General features: G+C 34.4%; 1 protein-coding gene across 1 annotated transcript in view; it reads right to left on the bottom strand.

Annotated features, from left to right (window-relative positions):
* The window catches only part of LOC106161264 (uncharacterized), a 298900-nt gene that overhangs the window by 27511 nt on the left and 244535 nt on the right, over positions 1-26854 (bottom strand). The window contains exons 237-246 of the mRNA XM_087004995.1: positions 26598-26738; positions 24416-24490; positions 23618-23741; positions 23140-23315; positions 22936-22984; positions 21672-21804; positions 14019-14199; positions 12088-12145; positions 6683-6833; positions 755-893 (exon numbers count right to left, since the gene is read on the bottom strand). Coding sequence (XP_086861121.1) covers positions 755-893; positions 6683-6833; positions 12088-12145; positions 14019-14199; positions 21672-21804; positions 22936-22984; positions 23140-23315; positions 23618-23741; positions 24416-24490; positions 26598-26738 — 1227 coding nt within the window. The remainder of the gene's footprint in view (positions 1-754; positions 894-6682; positions 6834-12087; positions 12146-14018; positions 14200-21671; positions 21805-22935; positions 22985-23139; positions 23316-23617; positions 23742-24415; positions 24491-26597; positions 26739-26854) is intronic.

Below are 26854 nucleotides of genomic sequence, written 5' to 3'. Positions count from 1 at the left end.
AGTAAACCACATGCAAAAAACAGACCAACCATGCATCATACCAAAGGTAAATATGAAATTTAGGAATGATCTTTAATCACTTAACTTGCAAACAATCTTGAAAATAATCAAACTGTATGAAAGACAACACACATGCTTTTCTCTTAGGAATAAATTCTAAATAATGTTCTGTAAACTTCATGCTGTGGTGAACAACAATTGCCATACTTCTCTATTGTAAAATATGAAGATGAAAAACAACTTGCAACACTACATAACTGTGCACCTGCTCGTATCAAAGCTATAGAAAACACAGCATTACTCATGTTCATGCCCAGGACATGGTACACAGTGGGTGGAGTGTGGTTTTATAAATGCAATATTGCATGAATAATGACAGTAATTTGTAATGGAGCGTTTCACGCACACAGTAGTTCCCTTACTATTCCCTGCTGTAATTATGGGCTTTAGAACAGAGAGGGTGGCTATTTTCTCATAACTTTTAACACATTCTTATGAAATTAGTCAGCAGGTTGCTGAGAACTTAACCTGATTTTTTTTCAGTGCATAAAATATATTCCTAAAATTGTGAAGCATTTTGCCCACACATATTTACTTTTCAATTTTTCCATTCCATAACAAAAGGTATTCATATGCCAATCACAACTTTTTTACGTTATTAACAAAAAAATACTGACTTCCTTCTTAGGCTCATCAGAGGCATAATCTCATCCCTCTGATAAGTCTGTACATTTATCAAGTTAGGCACACATACCTTGGACTTTTAGAGTGCACTTGCATGTCACTGAGCCCTCCTCATTGACTGCGGTAATGCTGTACTCCCCTTCGTCATCCAGGTATGTCTCTGTGAATTTTAACCTACAGGTATCTCCTAAGTGACTCAACTCTATCCCCTACAAAACAAAAATTACAAAGTTTAATGAAAAATAAATAATAATAAAAAAGATTGAAGATACAGTGACATAATTGACTCGGAACAATATAAATCCAAGGCCACAACCACAACATAGCATTTCAAACCCATGCTTATGAACCAACCTATGGTAGTAGATTCTTGACATTACCCCTTAACATTAAAATGATCCTCTAAAACACTATGTAATAATCTTATGACAGTATAACACAGTTATGAGCATTAAGTTACAAACTATCTTAAAAAAAACTTTCCTGTCTGACTGCACTAAACCTCACACACAACACAATGCTTCAATCATTAGGAAGAAATCTTACAGGATTTGTTATACAGTCCCACCAACATCTTAAATCTACTGCTTTCCTGAGGAACTGAAATACTTGGTAACAGTTTCAACAAGATCCTTGAGATTAACCTACACTTAACTATGCTATCTAATATATTTGTCAAATAACTGACAACCGCGTTATCTTATTCAAACACTTGGAGAACTCACAGAAGAGAACACCAGTGAATTTCTCAAATGTTTCAGACCCAAGTCACCGTCTGCCTGATACCTAACAAATGTATCAACTAATATCAAAGATCACAAAACCAATCAGGTCATTAGTTTCCTTAATCAGCTTGGAATGTTCAAATTAACATTTGATCCTTTCTATGCTTACTTTAAAGAAATGGGTTACTCATTTTTGCTTCAGTGTGATGACTGATATTTTAATGAATGAAAGCATTTTTGTGAAGGGGAAATTGTGTTTACTTTACTCAGTTTTGAACATTTCAACAGTCTACTTTCTTGTTCCCCCCCCCCCCCCCCAAAAAAAAAATACAATTTAATAGCTAACTAGTATCTTGCCTGTGAAATATAGGATCTATCAAATCACTGACAAATCCACAAATACTTTCCCATTTAAGTTATGACACAATCAAGTTGTAAATGTTATTTTAAACAGGTACAACAGTAAAAACTTACATTCTGTACATCGAAATTAAATATCTATGTAACAACCACCAGCATGGCAGTAATTTTATCAGTTGTGCTCACAGCATATATATCCTACCTTTCTAAAACAGCAAAGTAACAGTGCATAATTCCTTTGACTGTCTCCTTCCTTCCTTTAACTCAATTTATTTGGTCCCCACAACATGCCTGCTAGATAAGTAATCCAAACTAGTACAGTATAGAGTGGGACTGAGTCATAAGTGTCCTCTCTTTAAAAACCACTACAAGCTGCCATAAGGTGCATTCAGAACCATTGTAATTCAAGCTGTAAATGGTCTAACTAATGAAACTAGACAATCAGATTGCTTATCATATCTAAAAACTTCTACATAGTAATTGTGGTCTCCATGGGGGCCTAATAATAAATTTTACCATCTGGTTTCATCAGTTACACTTTTTGGTTTAATTTAGACAGGATTTGAACACACCCATAGAAACTTCCCATCCTGTATTGTCCCCAGTCATTTTTGATTTACAGCTTGAATGCTAATGGTATGTTAATGTAACTGTAACTCTAGGATAATAGTCTCCACAGGCTATTTTGGAGGAGATTTTTTTCCCTTTTTTTAGTAAGTCATTTAGTAAATAATGACCAATAAGGTTACAGACCGTGTGGCAGACTTAGAAGGTTATTTTGACTCTAGCTTTTGTCTCTGGAATCCGAGGTCTGACAAGGGGGCACAGCTAATAACCGATCTCATTAGGTAAATTGAGGTACCTAGGAGGGGGAGAGGGGTATTTGGTTTCAATCTGATTAAAATCTATCGTCTCTAACTTAACAGAAAAAACATACATCAGCTTTGTGTTTACATACAATTCCAGTTAACTGCACCTGGTCTGTCCCATCTTATTACTCTCTCAGCATTTCTCCAATGAATTTTCATACCACAGATTTTTACTACCAATGAATTTTTACTACATCTATGAGACTAATGGCAGACATTAAGTCGCAAAAAAGAAGATGCCTTGGTAAGATAAATAGGGATTATTATTAAGCTTATTCACATAATTTTGTCTCAAAGGTTATCCCTTGGTGACCACAGGAATGTGACATACACTTAACTCTGTACCATGACCAATAACGGCATTTACCCATAAATAATGGTTCATGGTTCTTAATTTTGACCACAAGACAATTTATATACAAAAACATGGATCGCTCCAATTACTCAAAATAGTGCCTCATTAATCCTTAGTATAATAGTAAATATGAATATAAAATGCTGACCAATTTCGGCAAAGAAACAAAATATCAAAATAAAGTTAAATACCAAAAATTAGGAAAATGTGAATTAGAACTTTTGGATGTAATTTTATCAGTCTGTAATAGTCTTTCCCCACCCCCAATATATAAGATCAAAATTATATTATCATACCCTGTCTAGGGATTGTTTGTCACATTCCCATTCTTACTGTCTGTTGCCATCTTCTTTTCCCCACATAGAATGCTCTAATCGTGCTCAACAACATATCTCTGCACATTCCATGCCACCTGCTCATGTGAACAGGCGGGCTGTATTTGAAAATATTTAAACACTATGTCCAAAGCTGGACCAAAAGTTTTGCAAAATCACCCAATCGACATTCCAGCATGCAAGCATGTTTACATTTTTGGAATTAAAAACAAATACTGCAGACAATATGCCCTATGTACCCCAATAATACCCATCACAACACTGCACTTAGATTTCCAATAGCCTGACTGACCAGTTCTAATTCAATTACCCCTAGCTTGATTAGTCATCAATAAAAATCCAATTTAATATGCAGAAAACCAATTGTGAGCCCCTGCCTACAAATCTTCCCCACGCAGGCCCATAAGCCTCCACAGATGCCAGTGTCAGATAAGGAAGATGAGATAGTGTGATGAAATATCAATGACAAGCCTATTTCATTCATCATACCCCATTCCTGCACTACTCATGAGCATGGTTGCACACTTGCATACCCCTCAATACACTGGTTATGTCCTTATATACATAATATAATCCTTAACACTCACACTGAGATTAAATTTATTTTAGTAAAACAGTAGAATAATTAAAGCCAAATCAAAATTTTTGGCCTAATTGATACAGTAAGATTTATTCAGTGGACACAAATTTTTGTACAGTGATAAAAATGATGAGTCATTAATTTAAGAAAAAAAAAAATTAAATAAAGTATTTGTCTTTTAGTAATTTTGGCATTTTTTCATGTCAACAATTTTCGTGTATGAGTTTTTCTTTCCAAAACATATGACATCATTGCAATATTTCTGTGTGCTCCATTTAATAATAATCTTTCACTAAATAACTGGCAACATGCACTGAAAATGGCCTCTTAGCATGTCAGCAGTGAGGAAAGGCTCCTATGTAGACTCATCCCAAGTTATAATATATCCTATTCTTACGTGAACATCTTTCAAGTCATGCTCATATATGGAGATAGGACTTAGCTTGGGTCACAAAGCAATGGACTGGTTCACATACCAAACCACTTATCAAGTTTTCTGTTTTTTCTCTGAATGTAAAAGTGAGACTAGTACTAAAACATTTGACTTATGAAGGTAAAATTCCTCACTTTTTTCCAGGAAGGTCCTTTTTTGTGTGTTCCAGACTAAGGTAGCTGGAGGGCTCATAGTGACTCTCCTTACTGTACACGGACATTTCAAAATGACTTTTGTTTTTGTTATTTGCTCAGAGATAAGGTGAGGGTTTTTAAATTCAATTCTAAATAACTTAGTTTTGGTTTTTTAAACTTTAGTGAATTCAATTCAATCTTTTCCAAACTAAAATATATACATTTTTTCTATTTAAAAGTCTACATGCAGATTCAAACAAAAACTCTCAATCTACTTGAATTCTATAAATCTGAATATGTTTATGAATACCTGTACTTTCTCCCCTCCCTGGACTCCCACCAGTTCACCTTGCCCTCTCTTGTTACATTTATATAACGTATAATTGCATGAGGCAGTTTTTAGTCAAGTTTTCATTCAAGTTCGATCAACCTATCTTAGTGCAAACCATATTAGCAGACCATCTGATTTTGCTTGGTCCAGCTTAAGAAACCAATCTAACAGCATACAAATAACCATAAACAAGAATTCAATTTTTACATTTAAAACCATGCCCTCCCTTACCTAAGAGATGGGTTATCCTAAAATAGGCTTATTCATCTAGACTTGGAAACACGACAAACAACTTACATACATGTACCACAACAGCCACTCTCCCAATACAATATTAATTTCGCTGAATAATTAATTATCCATCCTACTCTTTCTGCCTGTTTAAGTCCCCCTTTCCCAATAAAGCAACTAAGGCATCATCTAGGTCCCACTACTTTTATTGAATTTCTTACTTTAGTGATAAATCATCAACTGAGATGATCTGGCAAGTGGAAGGGATTTGATTGCATTTACTGGTTTTTTGTATATAATAAGACTTGTTTTTAAATTCACAGACCTCTAAATGTGACAAAGAGAGAAATTCTGACACTTTTATCTCCATTACTTTAGTAATCATTAGTCAATGTTAGTACTTACAGTTGTAAAACTTGTGTCTTTTTAATGGTGACAGATGCTGACACTTGTTTTGACTACTTTGGAATTTTGCAAATACTAATACTTCACAGTTCATTTAAGCCTCTTGGGCATATAAGGGATTTTACAGTTACCAAATAAGGGGTTGCATTTTACAAAGATAAACAATCGACACTTTTATTTTGATCCCTTAGGAATTTTTCTAGTGTTTATTCTCTTAAGCCAGTCTTGCCACTTGGACCTACATTAACCCCAAATCACTTAACATTTGTGTCAAATTATGGATACTCATTCCTTAACAACAAACACCTGACACTTTAATTTTGATTATTAAGTAATTTTTCAAGGGCTTATATGGTTCTACCTGTCCTGCCACTTGGATAAAAGTAACCAATTGTGACAGCGACAGCCAACACTAAAGGTGGTCAGCTTAATGCTCTCTCCCATTGTTCGCCCAGTGGTCAGACAGTCTTCAGGAATGGCCTCCATTAACAGGATTAAATAAAAACCTATCACTTACAGGTGAAAATAACAAGTTTTTAAACAGCTCCACATAGTAACAGAACTTGTCTGACATTTCCTATGGTGTAAACATACAGTTGAGATTACTGTACCAGACAAGTTTATGTGCACGTCCCTTCAACTTGATGCAATAAAAGGATCTCCTCACATCAACAATGTCTACCTTTTCACTTCATCAATGTAATGGCGTCTAAACTTAGACTGAACATTTTCATTTTCTTTGTTTTAGATTCTGGTCACAAAGACAAGCCCCTTGTTTAAATGCCACTAAAGATATTTACATAAATGTAATAACTTTTAAATGGGCCTGCATCAAAGGGTCCTGCATGTATCAGGGGTTTATGATCAATGGATATTGCCAGCACTTTTCTCACATACATGGCTAAGAAACTGTCCTAGTCTGAGCTAGTTTACATCTGGTGTTTTTTTCTCTTTCTGGCAGGGAGATCTAACTTTTAAAAGTTAAAACTGTTTCATTAAGACCCTTGTTAAAATACATTGTGATCTTTGGTTTTAGACTTTTTTCATATGGGGCAGTGTCAACTTTCCAAGTATTCTTTTTCTCTTGTAGTTATGGTCAATTGCAGGCCTATATAGACCACAGAGATTAGGTAAAACAAGGAGTAAAACTGATCATAATAACACAAAAACATTTAAATTTTAAATACAAATAAGACAGTCTCTCTGAAAATTCAAACAAACAATCAGACACATCACAAACCTTTGTGGCACGGATTTCCCTTCCATCCTTCCTCCAAGTGACCTCAGGTTTGGGAGTTCCATGCAGTTTACACTCTATGACAGCCGGTTCACCCTCCACACACTCCAGATCCTGGAGTGTTTTGGTGATCTGTGGTTTCTCTCCTTGTTTTCTAAAATCAAAAATAATAAACAATTGTAAATCTGTGCATTAAAACTGCTCCTTAAATGGTATACAGCAGCACATATGGAATTTCTCCTAATTCAGGCCCTGGAGTAGGTTGCTGAGCAGCCTCCTTTCTAGCTGTCCAGAAGACAACAATGAGAAATTTACCTGTAATCTCTTTCTTTGATGTGTAAAAAACTGTTTTCTATAGCACTTGGTGTGAAATTCCACTGAAACCAGCTGCGGTCTCTCTCCTTATTGGCACATATAAATTACTCCATAAAAAGAAACTGCTTCTTTAGTGTCAATGTAAGAAAAGTTCCCCAGTGGCCCTGTGTGTCTGTGCAGTGCCACTGTGTACTGTGATGTGGTGTTGTGAAGTTGATGCAGGGAAAGGTTGAACAGCACAGAGGTCGGAGGTCACTGACGCACCTCTCTGCATGAAGTATGCATGGCAGGTGCTAGTTCCCTGAGCTAGTGACTTGACATTTAACATAAACAACTGACTAACAGTTTAGCTTGTGATATTAACTATATATGGTAAAGTACTCTGGTATTACCACTCATGCTTTTCTTATATTCTGATAGGAAAAAATGAAACGCAGGACAAAAATTTGGATCATATTGATTAAATTTGTGTTCTTTTCACTAAAAGAAAAGAAAAAAGACTAAAGAGAGAAAAATGATAATTTAATTGGCATACCAACTAACAGCATTTATGTTTATCTAAAGGGGTTTCTTTTTCTTTTTTAATTTGACTACTTTCCTAATGATGGGAGTCATTAACACATGTAATGTTTCCAATGGAGAACAGATTTATTTCAAAAAGTAAACAACAGGTTTTTCACAGTGAAATCACATAAATCTATTATATTTGTGGTGTCCCCTTGTTAAATTTAACTGACCTAACACATTATAGAACACTTCACACATTTTTCAACTATTAATCGTCCTTTCACAAAAAATGGGTGCCAAGTTAAAAAGTATATTAAAAATATTAGTTGTAAAATCAACAATAATAAATGATTTCTGAATTTATCAACAAAAACCTATTACCTGAGAAGACAGTAACTGTCAAGAATATTAGGAATTATGTCCTGTTAAGATGCAATGTTTTATGATGATCTTCAGGGGAGACACAAGACAAAGGTAGCATTATATGCGAGCACATAATTTGAAATTGAACTCATAATTCAAAGCTGTTACAATTTTGAATGGTTTGTAGGTCTTTAAACAATTCATCACTGTAAATGTAAAATCACTAGTAAATAAGTTACATTAATGAAATTACCCCCGACTCCATCTCTACCCAAACCCTTCATCATTTTTACCATTCATACATCATATTTGATTCCCTTCCCATTTAGTCTCTTGACAAATATATCACCATTTTAAAGTGGTTTATCTGAATAGTTAAAGACATTTTATTGTATGGAAGTGTCTCTGTATCTAACGCTCCACCATATATCATCACGTAGCCACAGCACATGGCAGTATCTCCCAGAAGTGACTTGATTTGACAATGAATCTCTGAGCGACATCCATCATTTTGCACTTGCATACTAAGTCACTCTTTCACATGCAATGCCACTTCAGAGTCTCATGGCGATCATGTTTTTAAGAGATGAGAGGATTTCCTAAGTGGCAAATGAGTGTTTTTATTTTTTACTTATTTTACTTATCTGGGTGATATGAAAGGGTATTTCTTGGTCAGATAAAAACTAGGAGATTATTTCCATCACTGTTTATCAGATTATAAATAAAAAACAATTTTCTTATGACTTCTCGTTCTGCTTCAGTGATTCTCCTGTTATATCTAGGATACCAGGACTCAAAGTTAGCTGGATGACAAGGAAAATCAACACCACACAGGAAGTGCCCTTCTTCTGGTCATTTATCTTTAGCACAGAATAATTTATAAGGTAAGGGTGATGATAAACTCTAACCTGACCAAGATGACCCACTACAATGACCACCACTGAGACAGTTCATCAAGGGTCAAGGGGTAGAGTTACTACACTGACCACTGTAATTGATTTTTTTGTAATTTATCTTATAGATGTATCTGATGTCATTTAAAAACAGACCACAAAAATGTGAAAAGAGTGAGAGCTAAAGTACTAAAAATCGTCCTTCTGTTATTATGATCATTAAACTGGTACTCTTCAGTGATCTGTAAAAAATATACTTCTCTTTTTCTGTTTAGTTCTCTCTAATATACTACTCCTACTCTGTTTAGGTAAATACTGTATTTTGAACATAAGTCATCAAACAAATTATCACTTTAAAAATGAAACTTGGCATTTGATATACATAAGTCAAATATTTAAATTTTAATACTCATCTCTTCATGACTCTTAAAAACATTTTATCAAAATTCCAGTTACCATTATAACAGTTGCCAAAAGCAGTAATTTCACTTTTCTCAAAATATCTTCTTCACCACAAGAAGGTGTAGAAAGAAAGTTATGTGTTACTCAAAGTGATGTAAAAACTGCGTATATATATGCCTCAAGTAGGCAAATTAAAAAGGGGAAGTGTACATGATAGCTTCACCTCAGTCTCTGTCTCCACCCTTCCTCTTTTATTACCCTTTTGTCTCTCAATTCAGCCAAGTGCCCTCAGAGAAGTCATTAATATTATAACTTAACTTTTCCCCAAGGTGCATAGGAGAATGATTGATTTAGATAGGGTGATTTAGGTTACTTGATGGCAAAGCCATTCTTTCAGAACTGTTTTCTCGCCTTAGGAGTGTTGTCACATAGGAAAATAAATTGTTGTCATTGTTAAAATAAATGCACTGATGGAAGCACTAGCTCTGAGGGAATGCATGCTACACTATCATTACTCTCTGTAAAGGATCTTCCTCATTTCTGTGCATGTTTTTACTGTGTTTACATATGTATATTGGTACAATACATGCATAAGGTATAATTTTTGGTAAAGCCTATTTTGTAAACAAAACTAAACACAATCAGCAACATAAAATAGTAAATGAGATTGACAATTGAAGAAAAGTTGAACAGAGATTTTTAAAAGATGTTTTCTTTAAAAAAATAATTTTAAAGTAGAACCAACTATATGATCATGTCTAAACTATTCTCTGAATATTGACAGGATATATGTGGCATTAAGGAAAGTCATGGTTTATGTAACAAAAATGCCTCAGTGACCCAAAATGGAGCCCGATGTGTATCAGCTGATACAAAGAATCCACAAATTCCAAGTATTAAACTGAGAAACACAATGTCCAGGAAGGAGGCGGTTTTTGACAGTCATATCCAGTCTCGGAATATGTCTAGACTGTATCATTAACAGTAATGAAGTGCAGTTCTTGTCATGAGAATATAATTAAAGCATATTTTTCTGAAAGACCAGAACTTGATTAAGTTGTGTGATATCATGTTGAAAACGCCATTAACCAAACCAACAAGCAGACAAACTGCATATTTCAGGCATCATCTGGGGAAACAAACTTCAGGAGAATGGTGGCTGTGAACAGTGGTATACTGTTACCAATTTCCAAGTCTAGACTGCATTATAAACAGTGATATAATACAGGGATGGTAGGAGCATTTCAAGCATCTGTTAACAGGTGCTTCATGTCAGAGCAGGTGGCCAGATATACCAGGCAGTGTTCTAGGAATTAGAAACAGTCTGATAGTACCTAAACTGAAAAATTCCACAAGTCAACTGATAAAGTATGTAAATAAAATGATTATTTCCATATGAAGTGTAGATATTTCAAGACCACTGTTGAAAAACATTATTTTTGTGTAAAGATAGACACAACATGTAACTTTTTAGTTCAAATACTTTAGGTGCATCTTTCCACTACACTGAAAAAAGTTAAATAAAAATAACAAAAAGAGTTCTTTTTGCTTCTTAGTTTCAATGTACGACATGTTCCCAATGAGTTCTTTTCCAATGCCTGTATTACATCACTTCAACCCCCAGGAAATCACAGGCGACAAAGTAAACAATCAGTTAGAAAATTGAATTACCTTCTCTGCATTGTTGGCAGTAATTAAGCAGAACACGAAGCAACAAACAGCTCTTTAATATGCACCTCAGGTACAACAGGTACAACACAGCTAACTGTACTTATTAGTAATTAAGTATTTGAGTTTCTTGGCTTGGGATCCATGAAATCATCCTGAGTTTAAGAGTAAAGGAAGCATCTTTTATATACCACAACACACCATGGTGTTGGTTATGAAGGCGAATGAAACCAGGGGGCTTGGAAGAGAGTCAAGAAAAGAAAAATGTTTTTCCTGCTGAGAAGTGATCAGGACTTTTTACCTGCCAAACAATGACTGACATTATCAGCTGTATTGGTACTTCTGAACTTAAAAACAATGCTAAGCATTCTTTGTCTAAAAAAACTCCTTCTTATGGTTTGGAAGCAAATTGCGTCAACAAACCAATTTTTGTAAAGAAAAAAGATACAGCAATGTAAAAAATCCAAAATCTTGCAAAGAATACATAATTTGTCAACTCTTACCTACTTTAGATGAAGTATCACATTTTCAATATGGCAGCAAACATTAATCATAGAATTCCATGCTGGGTGTCCTATAATAAGGTGTCACTTCTGTGGGCCACATGGACATTCTTATGTCATACTACACACGTACTTTAACCATATGAAACATTTAATTGCAATTTTTGCATACATAATTTCACCACATCAAAAGATGCCAGTGATATATACACTGTAATATCAGAGTATCATGACAGTCTATGTGACATGCAAGAATGTAATAGCAGGTTAGAATTAATTTTTTCATAAAGCTTTTGAACTATGGAAAGTATAAAATTGAGAATAACCTCTTTCAATAAAAGACTATGTCGCCCTAATGAAATGTGAGGTAAGGTAATATTCTAATAAATCAACTGTTGGATCTTCAAAAGTAATTGTCACTAGAGTCATAATTGTTGTGTAGGGTGTTATGCCTGTTATATCTCAAGTAGTGAGTCTGTGTTTGAAGTTACAGCGTCTCATTAGTGTCATGCATTTAAAATCTCACAAGGAGTGTGAGGTATTTGAACAAACATATTTATAATTTTTTAATAAAAAATTCTTAGAACATACTTATAATATATCCTCTTTTCTTTTCAAAGATTATTCTAATTACATCCTTATGTAAAATTAATTTTAAAATCCTTATGTAAAATTAATTTTTTTTACAAATAGTTGAAGATGAAAAGTTTTTTATTTCATTTTCATCTCCTGTCAGCAGGCAGTTGTGTCAACTTACCTCCATTCCAGTCTTGAAACATATGCCATCTCGTCCTCGTTTTCTTCCTCATCAAGGTCTGAAAAATTAAATAGTTCTTCTTATATATCATCTGAGTGAACAGAAAAAAAACCTGTCCCAGTTTTTTCACATGGAAAAAAAATCAGCAATTGAAAATAGATGCTCATTTTCATTCTCTCTTGTATCTGTAGTGTTTTTTCCCTATTCAATAGTTACATACATTATAATATTATGTATCCATCAATCAACAGTTTCTCTCTCAGCAGTCCAGGTGCCTTGAGCAGTCACCTGTAGTGAGACAGGGGGAGGGGTGCAATAACTTATGGACCTTGGACTCAATATCAATATTCTGTTTATGATCATTATCAAATGAGATAAACAAAAGTCAGGATAAAAATCTGCACAACATGAAATATCACCACATAACACTTCAAAAGTTCAAGCCATCTTTTTGTTATCTAAATCATGAAGGTATTTACTAAACACAGAAGACAGGAAAAATATCTGAAGAAAATATTCAGTTTGAAATATCTCCAATAAAACATTTCAAAGTTCAAGTCATGTTTTTGTATATATCTAAATCACAATGGTAAGACAGGCACCAAGAAAAACCAGGCCATAAAACAGGTTTTGTGCATAATAAACATTTGAAAGGCAAGAATGCATAAGAACATGGCTGTAAGTTGAGTCATCCCTGTGTTATAATACACAGTTAACATTGTGTTGCTATCCCCAGGCCCTGTTTACTCTTTAACCCATTATAATGAGTCTAAACTATTAGCCACAAAAGTATTTATTTTCTCTATCCAAACACCCATGTAGCTTTTCTCTATGTATTTTTACTTATCCAGCTTTGCATAGTGCACAGGAATCACAACCAGATAAATTCTAGTCAGGATTTAAACACAAGGCACATTAGTACTCTTCAAATACAGGTGGTGAAGCCAGGACTGGGACATGGAGAAAACACCTTTAACATTGCAGTAACAAGCCTATCAAGTTTTACACCCATGACTGTATAATTTGTAGCCTTAGACTAACAGAAGCATCGTTTTACCACAGGAGATTGCCCTTTTCTATTTTAGAAAAAATATCAAGCAATTACCTGAACATGGTGTAGACTATTTGTTTAATTGAAAAAATAACCCATGCTTCTTTTTGAATAACAAACCTGAGACGCATGGAACTATTTCATCAAAATAAAAAAGAAACAAAAAATTGAAACTATTTTTCTAGTCTGCTGATCACCCAGTTAGAGCAGTGTAACATTTCTTCGTTTTTTAACTCCAGAGGGGGAACAGCTGAAAGGTGTCCTGTTGCACAATTGTATGCACTGTAACAAGGCACCCTATTTCTATTCTAGCATGTCCCTGAGCATCAATGCTTATGTGATACCATTATGCAAAAAACAGGTAAATGTCAGTTTCCTGTTATACTCAGCATAATGCCTGGTAAGGTGATGCCTTTTCCTATTTAAATTGATACCAAAAGTGGGTCTTAAGACAGATATATTGTTACAATACAAGTGAAGTGACAAATTGATAGAGTTATAATGGCATGCTGTATGCTGTAAAATTGCATCAGTTTCATGATGAGACCCCAAAAGACCCTCTTTTTCATAAGAGACCCCAAAAGACCCTCTTATTCATAAGAGACCCCAGATAAGTCTGTAGTAGTCCATTTAAATGTAACACTTCACCTGTATTACATAAACAAAAAAAGAAAGGACTATTATTTTAGACCACCATTTTTTTTATCAGAGGACTACTGCAGATTTATTTCAAAATATAATAAATAAAAACTTTTCAGTATTTAACTTTTAGTTTTGACTTCTTTTGTAAAAATAGTCCCTGAATCCCAAATCTTCCCACCCTATTCTGTCCTTACCCTCCTGTACTGCAGGAAAAAGAAAATTAATCTCTAAAACTTACCTGTAACTTTGAGTTGTGCCGAGGTCTGTGCCCCCTCCTCTGCCGCAGTGGACTGCTCTGTAAAGGTGGTGGCAATACAAGTATAATTCCCAGAATCAGACAAACTGGCTTCCTGGATTTCTAAAAGGCTGCTGGCATCCTTATCATCTTCAAATATTGATATGTTACTGCTGTCTGTCAGCTGAAAAATCAATCAATGCAAATTTAAGTTATGTGTTTTTAATGACTTCTTTTTATCTATACTTTTTGGTTTAGATAATATATATCAAACCATATATCAGTTTTATCAAAAAAACTTCTGAGTCATCTGTATTTCAGACATCCATTATTTACCTTATTTTGCTTATCTGTAACTGAAATGACCACAATTTTTATCAATTGGCATACAAGATAATTTTCAACATGAAATGTCAGTTTTGTTTTTTAACCATTTATGTCATCATTTTTTTCAAAACATGTCTCTTTGTTTACTTTGCACTTAATATTACTGTCTGACTTTATTTAATTAGCAGCATTCCAGGAATGTTTTATAAAGAAAGACCTCTCTCCCATTAATTCTGGTTGAGGTCTCAGACACAAGAGTTTGTTATTCTACTTCTAACCTTACCATTCGCCCAACCAATTCAACTATTCTCTATGGCAGCCTGTATGCAAACTTATTGAAAAGGTTTACAGTTTTATTAAAAGGGTTTGCCTAACAATGGAGGTTAGAAGGGTGTCTCACTGGATACAATGAAATGGTTGCAATGTGCTGATCGGATCAATGAGGAGTTTTCTTATAACACCCAGTATAGAGAGCTGCCAGTATATTCATTTCAAATAAGGTATAAAAAATAACATTTTATTATTCTTCATCTGGAAACACCATGAGTGCAAGGATAGTCACACATAAATACATTCCTTTTGGCAGATTTTTAGTAAGAGTTGGTACTTAATTTGTGTAAAATTTGTGAATAATAATAATACAACTGACTTTGTATATACTAGAAAAGATAAAATATTGCTAACATTTTATACCTTATAACAGGATAATTTTCCCTTATTTCCAACAGAGCAAAAAGATGGCCTTCACCTGGTGACACATCTTTACATTATCATGCTTTTATAAGCAAGTATCTATCAGTTTCCTTTTGTCAACTTTTAATACAGAATATGCAAACAATATACATATAACATTCCAGTTAATGGACATATTTTTTATTACTATACCATCTGAACATGCTTGGAATCCCCAGACAAAGGTGAACTTACAGGGGTCATCTTAAATATTTATTACTTTATGAACAGCTCTTAAAACGTGAAGGTCTTTTATTGCTTCAAGCACTAATGAAATTTGCTTTTTTTATTTTTTTTTTTGAACATCAAACTTCCCTACAAGACGGCACGTAACACAAAAAAAATAATTTATTGAATTAATAATAGCTTTTAACATATTGAAAATAGCATTTCCGTGATGTGTCATCGATGTTTCGTTTCACTTTGCCAAGCATTCTGGAGTTCCCCTGAAGTATAGGAAACTAACATTTCCTATATTACTTTAGCCACTTAGCAAGCACACTTCTTCAATTGTTTTTTGGTTAACCTGCATGAGGTCTGATGTAAAGCACATGTTACATTTTAACCTGAATATTGTGATCCTCACTGAGTTGGAATCTCCCCACTGGTCCAACATGTACCAAGTCTGTCCATGTACCAACACAAAAACTATTTTGTTTAGTCTAGCTAGAACTTTCTATCCCCTTTCTCTGCAAATAAGGCCATATCCTGTCTGTATACTACAACAAACCATGTTTGTCCCTCCCATTCCAACTCTAATCTCAGAACTTTTAATAAAATGATTATAACTGCAAGAGGGAATGGTGAAAAAAAGGTTACAAAAATATTTTGCCAAGTCTTATGGGTTTGCATACTTACTGCCCTGTAAGCATTCTCAAAAGGTATCACATTACAAGGTAAGAAGTCACAATAAGAAGTAGGGTGTTTTTGTGGCCAAATCAAAATAGATTTTCAAAAAAAAAAAAAAAAAATTTACTGGAGACAGGAAATGAGAAATGTCCTCAAAATGGGATGTGCTTCTTCATTAAAGATGGGCAAGTGTGAGAAAATGTTCTCTCTTCCACATTTTATTGGTGACAATGTATATTTTCTACCACTTAAAATTTCAATTATTTGAATTGTCTCTTAAAAAGCTGAAAATGAAAGTGAAAATTTATCATTAATTTTTTCCTTAACATGTAAAATATTGGTTAAAGTGACCATTGTCCTGTTGCTCATACTTGGACTAACAAACTACCATTTTCACTAAAATGCAGAAAAAATTATACCGAAGTATTTTTGACATCTTGCAAAAACATGATAATGAAATTGGGAGATTCATGAATTAAATGTGCTCCACTTTTCTGCCCAAGAGCCCATAAGTCACATAGCATAACTTTGTTTTGCCTAGAAGTACTTTACAGGGTCTACTGACCAGCACGTACATTACACAGTTGACCACATACTGCCCTGCGTCTACCTTCCTCAAAGCAAAAACCTTCCCAATCTGGTTAAGTCATCTGTGACAATGCGCTCCCCTCTGTCGGCCTGTGACAAAGCCAGCTTAATGGTGCAACAAGAGCAGTCCCGCCAGTATTTACACTGAGCTCAACTGAATGCAGGAAGAAAACAAATTATATGAAGAAGTCCTAAAGGCAAAGTTGAGATAAGAAACTATGTTATTTGGCTGCACACGTCTAGAAGAATGGGCCCCATGTTATATACCTATGTTGGATGTTTTCCATACGACCTCCAGGTTAACACATGCCACACACTGATTACAATGTAGAAAACAGTGTGTGGACATTCAGAAACGTGTAACTCTTTTGTTTCTTTAATGGCTAAGCTGCTTCAGGAAATGCCACTTTGTTACTCTCCACTAAAGTTGACTCAAAAGCCCATTATGCACAATATTTGACTGGAAGACGTTATGTCATCTAAATGTACTTGCTGTCTATTTACCAGTGTCCTGTGTTCAGCAAGGAACAATGATAAATAGGTCCTGAAATCAAACTTTAAGCCTATTCTAGGTGCAGTTAGGCATGTCTGATGTTGCAGGCGATGCTGTAACTGTTTCATACCTGTGGCTACTTATTTTGCTACCTGTGTCAGCCGCAAAATGTTCATGGTGACTCTGTAAGTAGTTTACACCCCATTACTTTAACTTTATGGCCCATGTACTGAATAGTCCCTTGACAAAAATATCTAATATGCTTAACTTCAGTCTACTAAGTCTTACCAGTTCTCTTAAGTTCTGCACTTAAAAACAGTCTGCATTTATTATTTCTTCTTTTTTAAGGTAGTGGAAACAGCATACCAATGCAAAATTTTCACCCAGACATCTTACATTTAACCACTTCTTTGATCTTTGAAATTTTCTACTCCATATATTATTCCCACTTTAGACTAGGAATTTTGCTGAAAGGTAACATTAGTCAATTCAATCATGTTGTAAATGTTCAGCTTAATACCCATCTGTCCTTAGTGACACAAAACTATCTCTGAAATCCCAGTTACTGTGTACACAGGTGGCCATATATCACACTGCTGGGTGTGTGGCATGATATTCTATATACAAAAATGAAAGATCAAATTCCATATTTTGTCCAATACCAAAAAGGTGTGTAATTCTGCAAATATAACTGTTTTGTTCTCCATTTGACAAAGCTAATTCTAAAGAAAAGCACCTGACATTGTTGTTGATTCCTGAGTACAAATGGTATGTCTTATACAGGTGGTGAACTATATACGTTGTCAAAAAGAGATAAGAAAAGCCTTTTGACTGGACAACTGCCCCTTATTTTACCTATCATTGGTTCTTGACCCCTTCAGTCTGCTTCTAGACCCTGGATGGGATATTATAAGAAATTCCCATCAACACCGATTCACCAGTAATTAATAAATTATATTAGAAAAATAATTCTTAGGAACTCACCTATTTTATTACTGCCCAAAACTACAGACAGGATATTTCCATTTACCAATATTAATTATCACTGTTGTCATATTATCAGAAAATGGTTAAAAAGTTTTTTTTTTAGAACTCACCTATCTGAATATCCTTCAATATTACAGAGAGTACAGACACCAGTGTTACACAGCTTATCTTCAGGTGCTTATTGAACTAACACATGGCCCCTTTTTAACAGCAGAGCGCCAAAAGCCAAATACTCATTCTGAATGAATAATCACTCCAATTTGCTTCCAGATAGTTTAATAAAGAGGCAACAATAAAACAATCTGTCTCTCTCTTACATGCTAGCTCTCAGCTCTGCATTCCAGACTGGGACAGGCAGAGTGCTCAAACCCAACCTGTGTTACAATGTTCTTCTTCTCACTCCAAACTGCTCATGTTCCAGAGTGTATAGCCTGGCAGATTTCAGATTTCTTTTGTCATTCTATTTAATAGTCAAGCCCCGTCCAACACAATAGGAGAAATAACAGTCCTTTCAAATTAGGCCTCTTTTGACAACAGTGAAGTATTTGTAGCATGAAAGAGGACCACTAGCGCCCCCACACTTAAATACCCACTTAATCATCCCTGTTGGGTTTAATTAGGTGGAAATTAACATAAATTTAATGAAAAAGTTGGGCTTGATTCCTCAGGTATATCTAATAAGCTGGGTCTTACCCAAACATACTGAGCAAGGCTTTTGTAATTGTGTGTTTATTTAAGGATATGTTCAACATTTGAGAAAAGTGCTTTCCACTGTTATAGGGAGATTAACACCTCTTTTGTACACCAGTCATGGTCTTTGAATTAGTTTTCAAAGCACCTACTCCCTCCCGCTAGCCCCCCACCCCCCAAAAAAAAAAAAAAAAAAAAAAATTCTTAAACAAATCTGATCTGTAACAATGTCACCTAAGATGACCTAAAAAACTTGCCCCTTTAATAATAACTTCAAATCATATCTAAGACTAATGATAAGAATTCATTAAGTACAGAATTCAAATTCCTCTTCCCAATAAGAAAGCGATTACTCACATGAATTAATATTTAAAACTTTTGCCAATAGAAAATAATTAAAAGTAAAAACTTTTCCCATGACATGATGTCCCCAACCAGCCAGCTAAAGACCCACCATTCTAACAATTACACTCCAATTACATCAATGATCAAAAGGACCCTTGGGCAACAAACCTGCATAGAAACAAAGTAATTAAAATGAAGTAACATCCTCATTACTATCATCCTAGTGTCTGGTATGTAAGTGTAAAGGTATACATGAAGTGTGAGTCATTAAGTCCAGTGCAAACAGCAAGTGGTTAAGTCTAAGGTAATTATCAGGTCTGAGGAATACCTGCTCTATTGTGAAAAGGCATGACAACACTATCTGCTTAGCAGACTTGAACACATACCTCTCACCACAACATATTTAATGGACAAATATGTAATACCTCTCTCTGTCTGTCTGTATTTGAAGTCATACTATAGCCTTGAGTACAACTTTCTTAATACTTTTTTTATGCTAGGGGACATATCTCTAAATATTTCAAGATTTTATTTAACCCAAGTCAACTGTCTCATGATATTTTTTCACAGTTTTGTTTTAAGGAAAAGTTAATGAAATGAATAAATAGTTTAATAAATCACATGCACAGTTTAAATTAATTTTTTCATTTTTATTCACTAATTAATAAAATCTGTTACATTACTTTTTTCAGGTGTTTTAACACCATATTTTACTAAATGGTATTTTTAGAATTGTCTTTCTTTCAGGTTCTCAAATGTCAAAGCTTTTGATCCAGAGCACACCTTAATACACGAAACATAACACCTGTAAACCAGGTACAACTGAGTGCATATTGCAATAATGGACCCTCTTCAACATTCCTGTCATGTAACACACTGTAAGATAATTGGCTTGATTAAAATCACTTGAGATCCTTGTACTGGGGACATATTCAGATTATATCTGAAATGATCAATATCTTAGACCTGTGTGAAGGCATCCAAGTCTGTCCCCTTCCCTCCCACTCCCCCATGGCTCTCAAAACCAAACCCCTTCCCCCTATCCTTACAACTTGGCACTACATAGTTCTACATATATGTCCTTATTCTTTTTATTGGGAAGGTATCCCACTTGGTATTACACCACCAAACAATACAATCATTACTGAAGCATGAGGGAAAACAGCAATCTTTATAGATCTCTACAGGGTAGAATAACACTGTCTTACCTGCACCTGGTACCTATCCCATTTAAAACCCGTAATTATTACAGCATGAAGGCTCTGGGGATATATCAATATTGAGTAACTTTTGCTGGACAATGTATTTGTTATTTCTGTGGGATCAGGGCATTATTTTCTAGGTGGTTTGAAAGCAGTTATATTTGTTCCTGTGAGGTATCAATTTCGCCTTGACTGTACCTGGTCAACTACTCTGATTAATGAGATTATAGGGAATGAGATGAGGAACTGATAAGCTGGTCTGGGGACAATGTGTGTGTGTATGTGTGTGTGTGTGTGTGTGTGTGTGTGTGTGTGTGCGTGCATGTGTTTTGAAAATGCCATCAAAATCCAATTATTGGTCAAATTTGCTTCAATAATGTCCCATTTATGCTTTATATTGTTCTTGGACATATTGGCAGCCTGTGGCAATAATGCAACTTAATAGGAACACAATCTATTAATATCAATTTACTGTAACAGAAAATAAGACATGTAGAGTTAACTTATTTCAAGAGGATAGAGCTTCATTATATGTACAAGTTGAATAAATACAAAATTTATCAAATGCATCCTTCAAGAGTTTATATAATAAGCTAAATATATGAGAACCATGCTGACATCTCAAAGTGGGTACAAACTTCAATATTTGTAATCCAATATATGTTACCAGGTCCAACAGATGAGTGTCTTTTAGATTTATTTCAATACAACTGAGGGATTTATAATCCAACACTTCAGTTTAATGTGAAACAAAAAGTGTGTTGACTGCTCAATGTAATTTCTCATATTCACTTAAAGCCATTAATGCATTTAAATGTCATGTTCAAGGTTATTTGGAAAGAAATTAAAAGAGAAACATAAAGTCTTATTCTGAGCACATAAACTGACATTAAAATCAAATGAAATGTTAGGCCATTTTTCATTAAGTTCCATTTCTGTGAAGAAAACATTAAATGCTACCACAAAGATAATGCCTTAGGGACATATTTCAGAGTGATTGCCATGTCTTATATGTGAGAAGAAATGAAATGGATAATCCTTTTCAGTGCATATTCTGACAATTAACATGGATATCGTGATTTTGGATAACCTGCATCACATCCCTGAAGCAATAAAACCCAGGGATCAGATGTTAGGCATGAGATGAGCTAGACATTATTATGAAAGTAACAGGAATGCATGTCAAATACTGACAATGATGAGGGTCCTTTGGCAACAAAGTGATTTTCTAAGTTATGTCAGTGATGGAACATGTATATGTACTATCATACCATCTGCTGTGGAAAGAAATCTACAGTCTGAAATAGAAATTTTTTTGCTATATAAAAAGTTATGCAAATAATGTACAAGGTATGTGCCTCACTGACTTGACTCAGACAAGTGCCTTTTTTGTGGAATGACCCATGCTAAATTAAATGATTAAACACAATAAAAAATACTCACTGGAACTCCATCTTTCATCCACTTCACCTTAGATGTGGGGTCTTTTTCAAATATTCTTGCGTAAAACTGGACTGAGTCTCCCCGACGCACATTCACAGACTTCAGCTCTCGAATGAAGTAAGGAGGAAACTTCCTGTAAGTAATACAGAAGCCAGAATGAGCAATTATTGATCACAGCGCATTCCACTACTGCCGGCCCTGCTTTCTTCTCATTATTCATGTTAAAACCATAAATTGATTAATCATAATGGACCAGGTCTTTCTTCACTATTTAAAGATTAATACCTGCATGACATTTTAATTATTGGACAGCTACCTTAAACACTGTCAGCATTCAGGAATAATGATTAAGTTTTAAGCTAGGTGTCACATTATAATTGTAACAATGGGGCAGTATAGATGCCTGCCACACATGAAAATGAGAAGTTTGACTGTATTAAATACATGATACATGTTGCATTTTGATATCCCCATGGGGGCAGAATTCAACCAATCTACTCTTTTTCTATAATTGACATTTGTGGTTAGTGAAAAAAGCACAAGTACAGAACAACTGAAATACTGCCACTTTTTCCTTTAAAAACATGAATACAAATCAACTGTGGTGAGTAGATGAATAACATTAAACACTGAATCATCTTTCCTTTTCAATCAAATGCATACAGACTAACTATTTTTTTCAAGATATTATTACCTTCACCTTCAAAAACACCAACTCATATATCATTTCTTAAAATGCTGTTTCTAGTGCAACTGAACCATGGCAGAGGACATAAAGTACTATCAAATTATAAAAAGAACACATTAGTGACAGGAGACTGAGGGGTATTTTGGGCCTCAGGGCTTCTCATCTGTCATCATAACATGGCCTCAAGTACAAGGTCAGTGTACAGATTACAGACTTCATGGCTACTTTGTAGGCACATTTAGACTTGAGGATAAACCTTAACTGGTTCAGGTTTACATGACATCCAACAAATGACCAAATGGGAATTGCCAATCATTTGACATATCATTGGATTTTACTGATGGCAACTAAATGAATGTGAATAAACCCTCTCATAATTCTTTACCAGAAGGCTGTTGAAAACAGGACAATAAAGTTTACATTTAATTCCTAAATGGACACTCTTATTGGTTTTGTGCACAGGAAAAGGGAAGCAAAAAGTACATGTTCATAGTAGATCTCTAAATGGTTCTTCAAAATCATGAACTATTTCTAAATGGACTTTTTTGTTGGCAGGAGAAACTTTTGTTGACTTACTTTGGTCCTTCTTCTTTTACTTTAGCTGCTTCTGCTGGCTTTTTCACAGCTGAAAATGAACAGCACAAAAATTCAGTCTTGTGGTAAAAGTCTTATTAAGTATTTTGCTCTTGTACCAAATTGATAAATCTTCCATGATAATTTAAAAATTTTACTTCTCCATGCTACATATAAAATGAATAATTGTCACACAAAAACACTTACTCTCTACAGTGAGTTTAGCACTGGACGCAGCTATTCCTGCATCTGACTGTGCTTTGCATGTATAATGGCCCTCGTCTGTTACTTGTGCATTGCGAATCACCAGTGAATACAAGCCTCCAGAACCAGCAATTATTTCATACTTGTTATCTGGAGTCAGCTTTGTGCTGCCTTTGTACCTGTGGATAGAAAAATGATACATCTTTTATCTATACAATCAGTATATTAACTTATAAAAAGATAATTTTTGTTCATTTTTCATTTTAAAGAGTTGATGTTTAAAATCATTGCTTTCAATAAGCCTGGTGTTGGTTTTATATATAGCTTTAGCAAACACATCTCTCTCACTTTTTAAATATTATCATACATTGGTAGTTATGAAACTTTCCATCAATGTGTGTGTATAACCTTTCCTGTAATCTTTTTCTTGATTAAACAATAAAGGAGACTACAATGAAAAAGTACCAAGCTGTCAACTCACCAAACAATGTCAGGCTCTGGATATCCGGTAATCTTGCAGTCAAAGCGAGCGGTACTCCCCTCAGGGACACTACAATCCTTCAGCGGCCTTTGGAATGCAGGACTTTCGTGCATATCCCTCTCATCTAAAATAATAATGCAGCATTCCAGTGAGATTATGTCCCACCAGGTATTCCATAATTGCTATACAATTAATATAAGGGATCGATACAATCGATGCATATGTCATGACAAGGTGCACATGTACATGACAAGGTTTAAGAAACCAAACAAAAGACACAAAATACATATCTATTATTAAGGTTATAGTGAGGTGCATTTTATAGGAAAACAACTATAATATATACTATAAGTAAGGAAACAGCATTTGTTTTTGAATAATAGTAGACAATAAAAGATACAATTAACACACTGGTTAGGGAGACAACAAGGAAAGCTGGCACACCTTCAAACAGTTAAGCTGTGTTAATAGTCTTGTGCCTAGGGGGAAGGTAAGGGGACATTCACATGACTTACCATTAAGGCCAGTTTTATGCAGGTTTTAAATTGGTCTCTTAATTATAAGCAATAGCAAAACATAGGGGATGATGATTGTAATGAAGCCTCCTGGGTTTACAGCATGGTTGTGCAATTAATTTCAACTGGTTGCAATCAATTTTCAATGTCATTTTAGGACACATTTTAGTACACCAGGAAAAAAGTGATTCAAATTCTCTAGATAATCACAAACTTTAAGACCGATTTCAGACCTGTTTAAAGGTTTGCTGTCATGTGATTTGACCCTTACATGTTATCATACCTATAGGGCAAAGCTGGATGCTGGATTGCCTGGTTGCACGTCTCGGTCGCGAGATACTGCCTCGTGCCACACGACCTAGACAAACAACATGCTATATAACAACTAAAACTCATGTCACCAATGGGTTAGCATGCAATCATAAGCTAGGTTAGTTTTTATATGTTAAGAAGGTAGTAGCTGTAAGACATGCCCATAGAAGATTTATAGCAATTTCACATTGGGGAAGCCAAGTTCTACAGACTGTTTGACTATCTTACACCATGTAAAAATCCCCCAAGCTATAAATGATACATAAAATACTATGCTTAAACAGAATTCTGATTAACTGATTGGCAGTGTAGAAATCACAATGAAGGTAACTTTCTTCAGAAACACTCAAGACACATGTTTTAATGATGTCATTTTTTTTCCTTCCTGTATCTGTACAAAAAATATCTTTTTTGAGGTTTTGAACTTAAAAGAAGCACAGCATGGTATGCTTAAGGTGGCTGAGGTGGCTATATTCAGTGAGCATTGTGGTTTCTTAAACAGTAGTCATTTCCTCAGCAAAGGGGTTCCCTGCTGCTGCTTGTCTTCCCATCTAACTGTGGTTTACATAAAAGAATTACTTTTCAAAGAGTTGGGAACCATAAACATGGTAATTATTCAAAGATTAAGAAAAAAACATGACAAGGAATAGCTGGTGTGAAATCAACTGAGATAATTTGATGTCCAATAAACATGGTAATGAAATTTCAAACTGTTTTCCACAAACCTTATTTTTTTTAAAAAAGAATTTGACCTTGCTCAAGTAATTGATGACCACAGATTTTTTAGCAGAATTCTTTTTAAATTCCTTTTTCACATTTTTTACTGATAGTTGGTCTTGCAAAAATTGACCCTTTCCAATTACTGCTGAAGAGGCACTTTAGAGATCTTTTAAAAAATAACATTTGAAAGATGTTTTAAGTCTTAATGTACCCTAATGTTTACTACCAGTGGCAGATGTGGAGGTTATTTGAACCTGTTTTTGTTATGGGCAGTTATATTCAATCAGTGTGACCACCCATCTCAGCGCCAGTCCCCACACACTGGGCAGAGGTCAAACATGGAAAGATGTTGCTTTCATTTTAGGCATTTAAAAAGTGATTGGAAAAAACAACACGGGGCAAAAGACTTTTTAAAGACTTTCATGAGTTTGAATAAGTTTAAATCAGTAGAAACGATAGTGTCAGACTGAAGAGATATATTGCCTTGGTACATTTTATGCAGTATTTTTTTTGTTAAGATACCTTCTCATGGTATCTTTTTGGACAACTTTTTGGTAGGGTTGTTTCTGGTCAGAATCTTTCTTATCCAATTGAAAAAATAATCTTTTACAGAAAAAAAAGGTAGTGTGTTTTGCAGATTGCTATCAATTTCGATAAAGTTTTCCTTCTCTAAGCAGTGGAAAAAAACAGACAAATACAGTATTTTTGATGAAAAAAATTGAGGAAAGCATGTCCTACTCTTAATCTTTCAAAAATCTTCCACTGTAGCATGTAGAGCTTTGCTAACTTAGAAAATATGTTCTTTGTATATCTAGTTAGTGATACCCCTTGAAGGCACCAGGAGACAAACTATCACACAGGAAATTCTTGGTTAGTGATAGGTGGTTTCATATTATTAAAAAATCACTTAAATTATTACCAAATGTAGCTCAAGCACTTATTTTCTGTAAGTTTATGTGTGATTGCAAAAGAAATGATTTGATTCATTTCATTTAATGATAACATTTTATATCCAAGAGGATTTTAAACTTATCATGGATTAATTCTGTCAAGGACATGCTTAATCATGCATAACATATAAGCCTTGTTGGAATAAGCATGAGTTACACAGATATTGGGCAACACAAATATAATGAAATACTAATGTTGGTAATCAATCATTCACAAAGACTAACAACTCAATAAAAATATGAAATACTACATATCGTATCTAAAGTAAAACCTAAAAAACATTTGTATTCAAATAAATTGCCTGAAATATATACTTTGTCAATGAGAAAAAGAAATATTATATGCAAAATGTGCTGAATACAAAAAAAAAAAAAAAAATAATAATAATAAATAAAATAAATAAAAATAAAAATAAAAAAAATAATAATAAGATAAATAAAATAAAATAAAAAAAATAATATTTTCACAATATCTCCTCCTACCTTCCACAATGAGTCTGCACTGACAGGACTCAGATCCCAGTTCATTAGTGGCAGTGCAGGAATAAGTGCCTGTGTCTCCTACCTCGGAGTCGTAGATCTCCAGGTTATAGGTATCCCGTTCTATAAACACCTCATAGCGCCCTAGAAAGTAAATAAAATGGTTAAAATATACCCACATTTTTCCTTAGATCCCTGTATTAAGTTATGAGTATATCATTCATTGTGACCATTAATCTGAATTGTCTTTTTATAACTCT

Source organism: Lingula anatina, chromosome 2 (genome assembly GCF_051362555.1).
Source record: "Lingula anatina isolate TDL-2025a chromosome 2, LinAna3.0, whole genome shotgun sequence".
Classification (NCBI taxonomy): domain Eukaryota; kingdom Metazoa; phylum Brachiopoda; class Lingulata; order Lingulida; family Lingulidae; genus Lingula; species Lingula anatina.
Note: the sequence above shows the minus strand (reverse complement) of the source record. Positions and strands in the feature narration are given on the sequence as shown.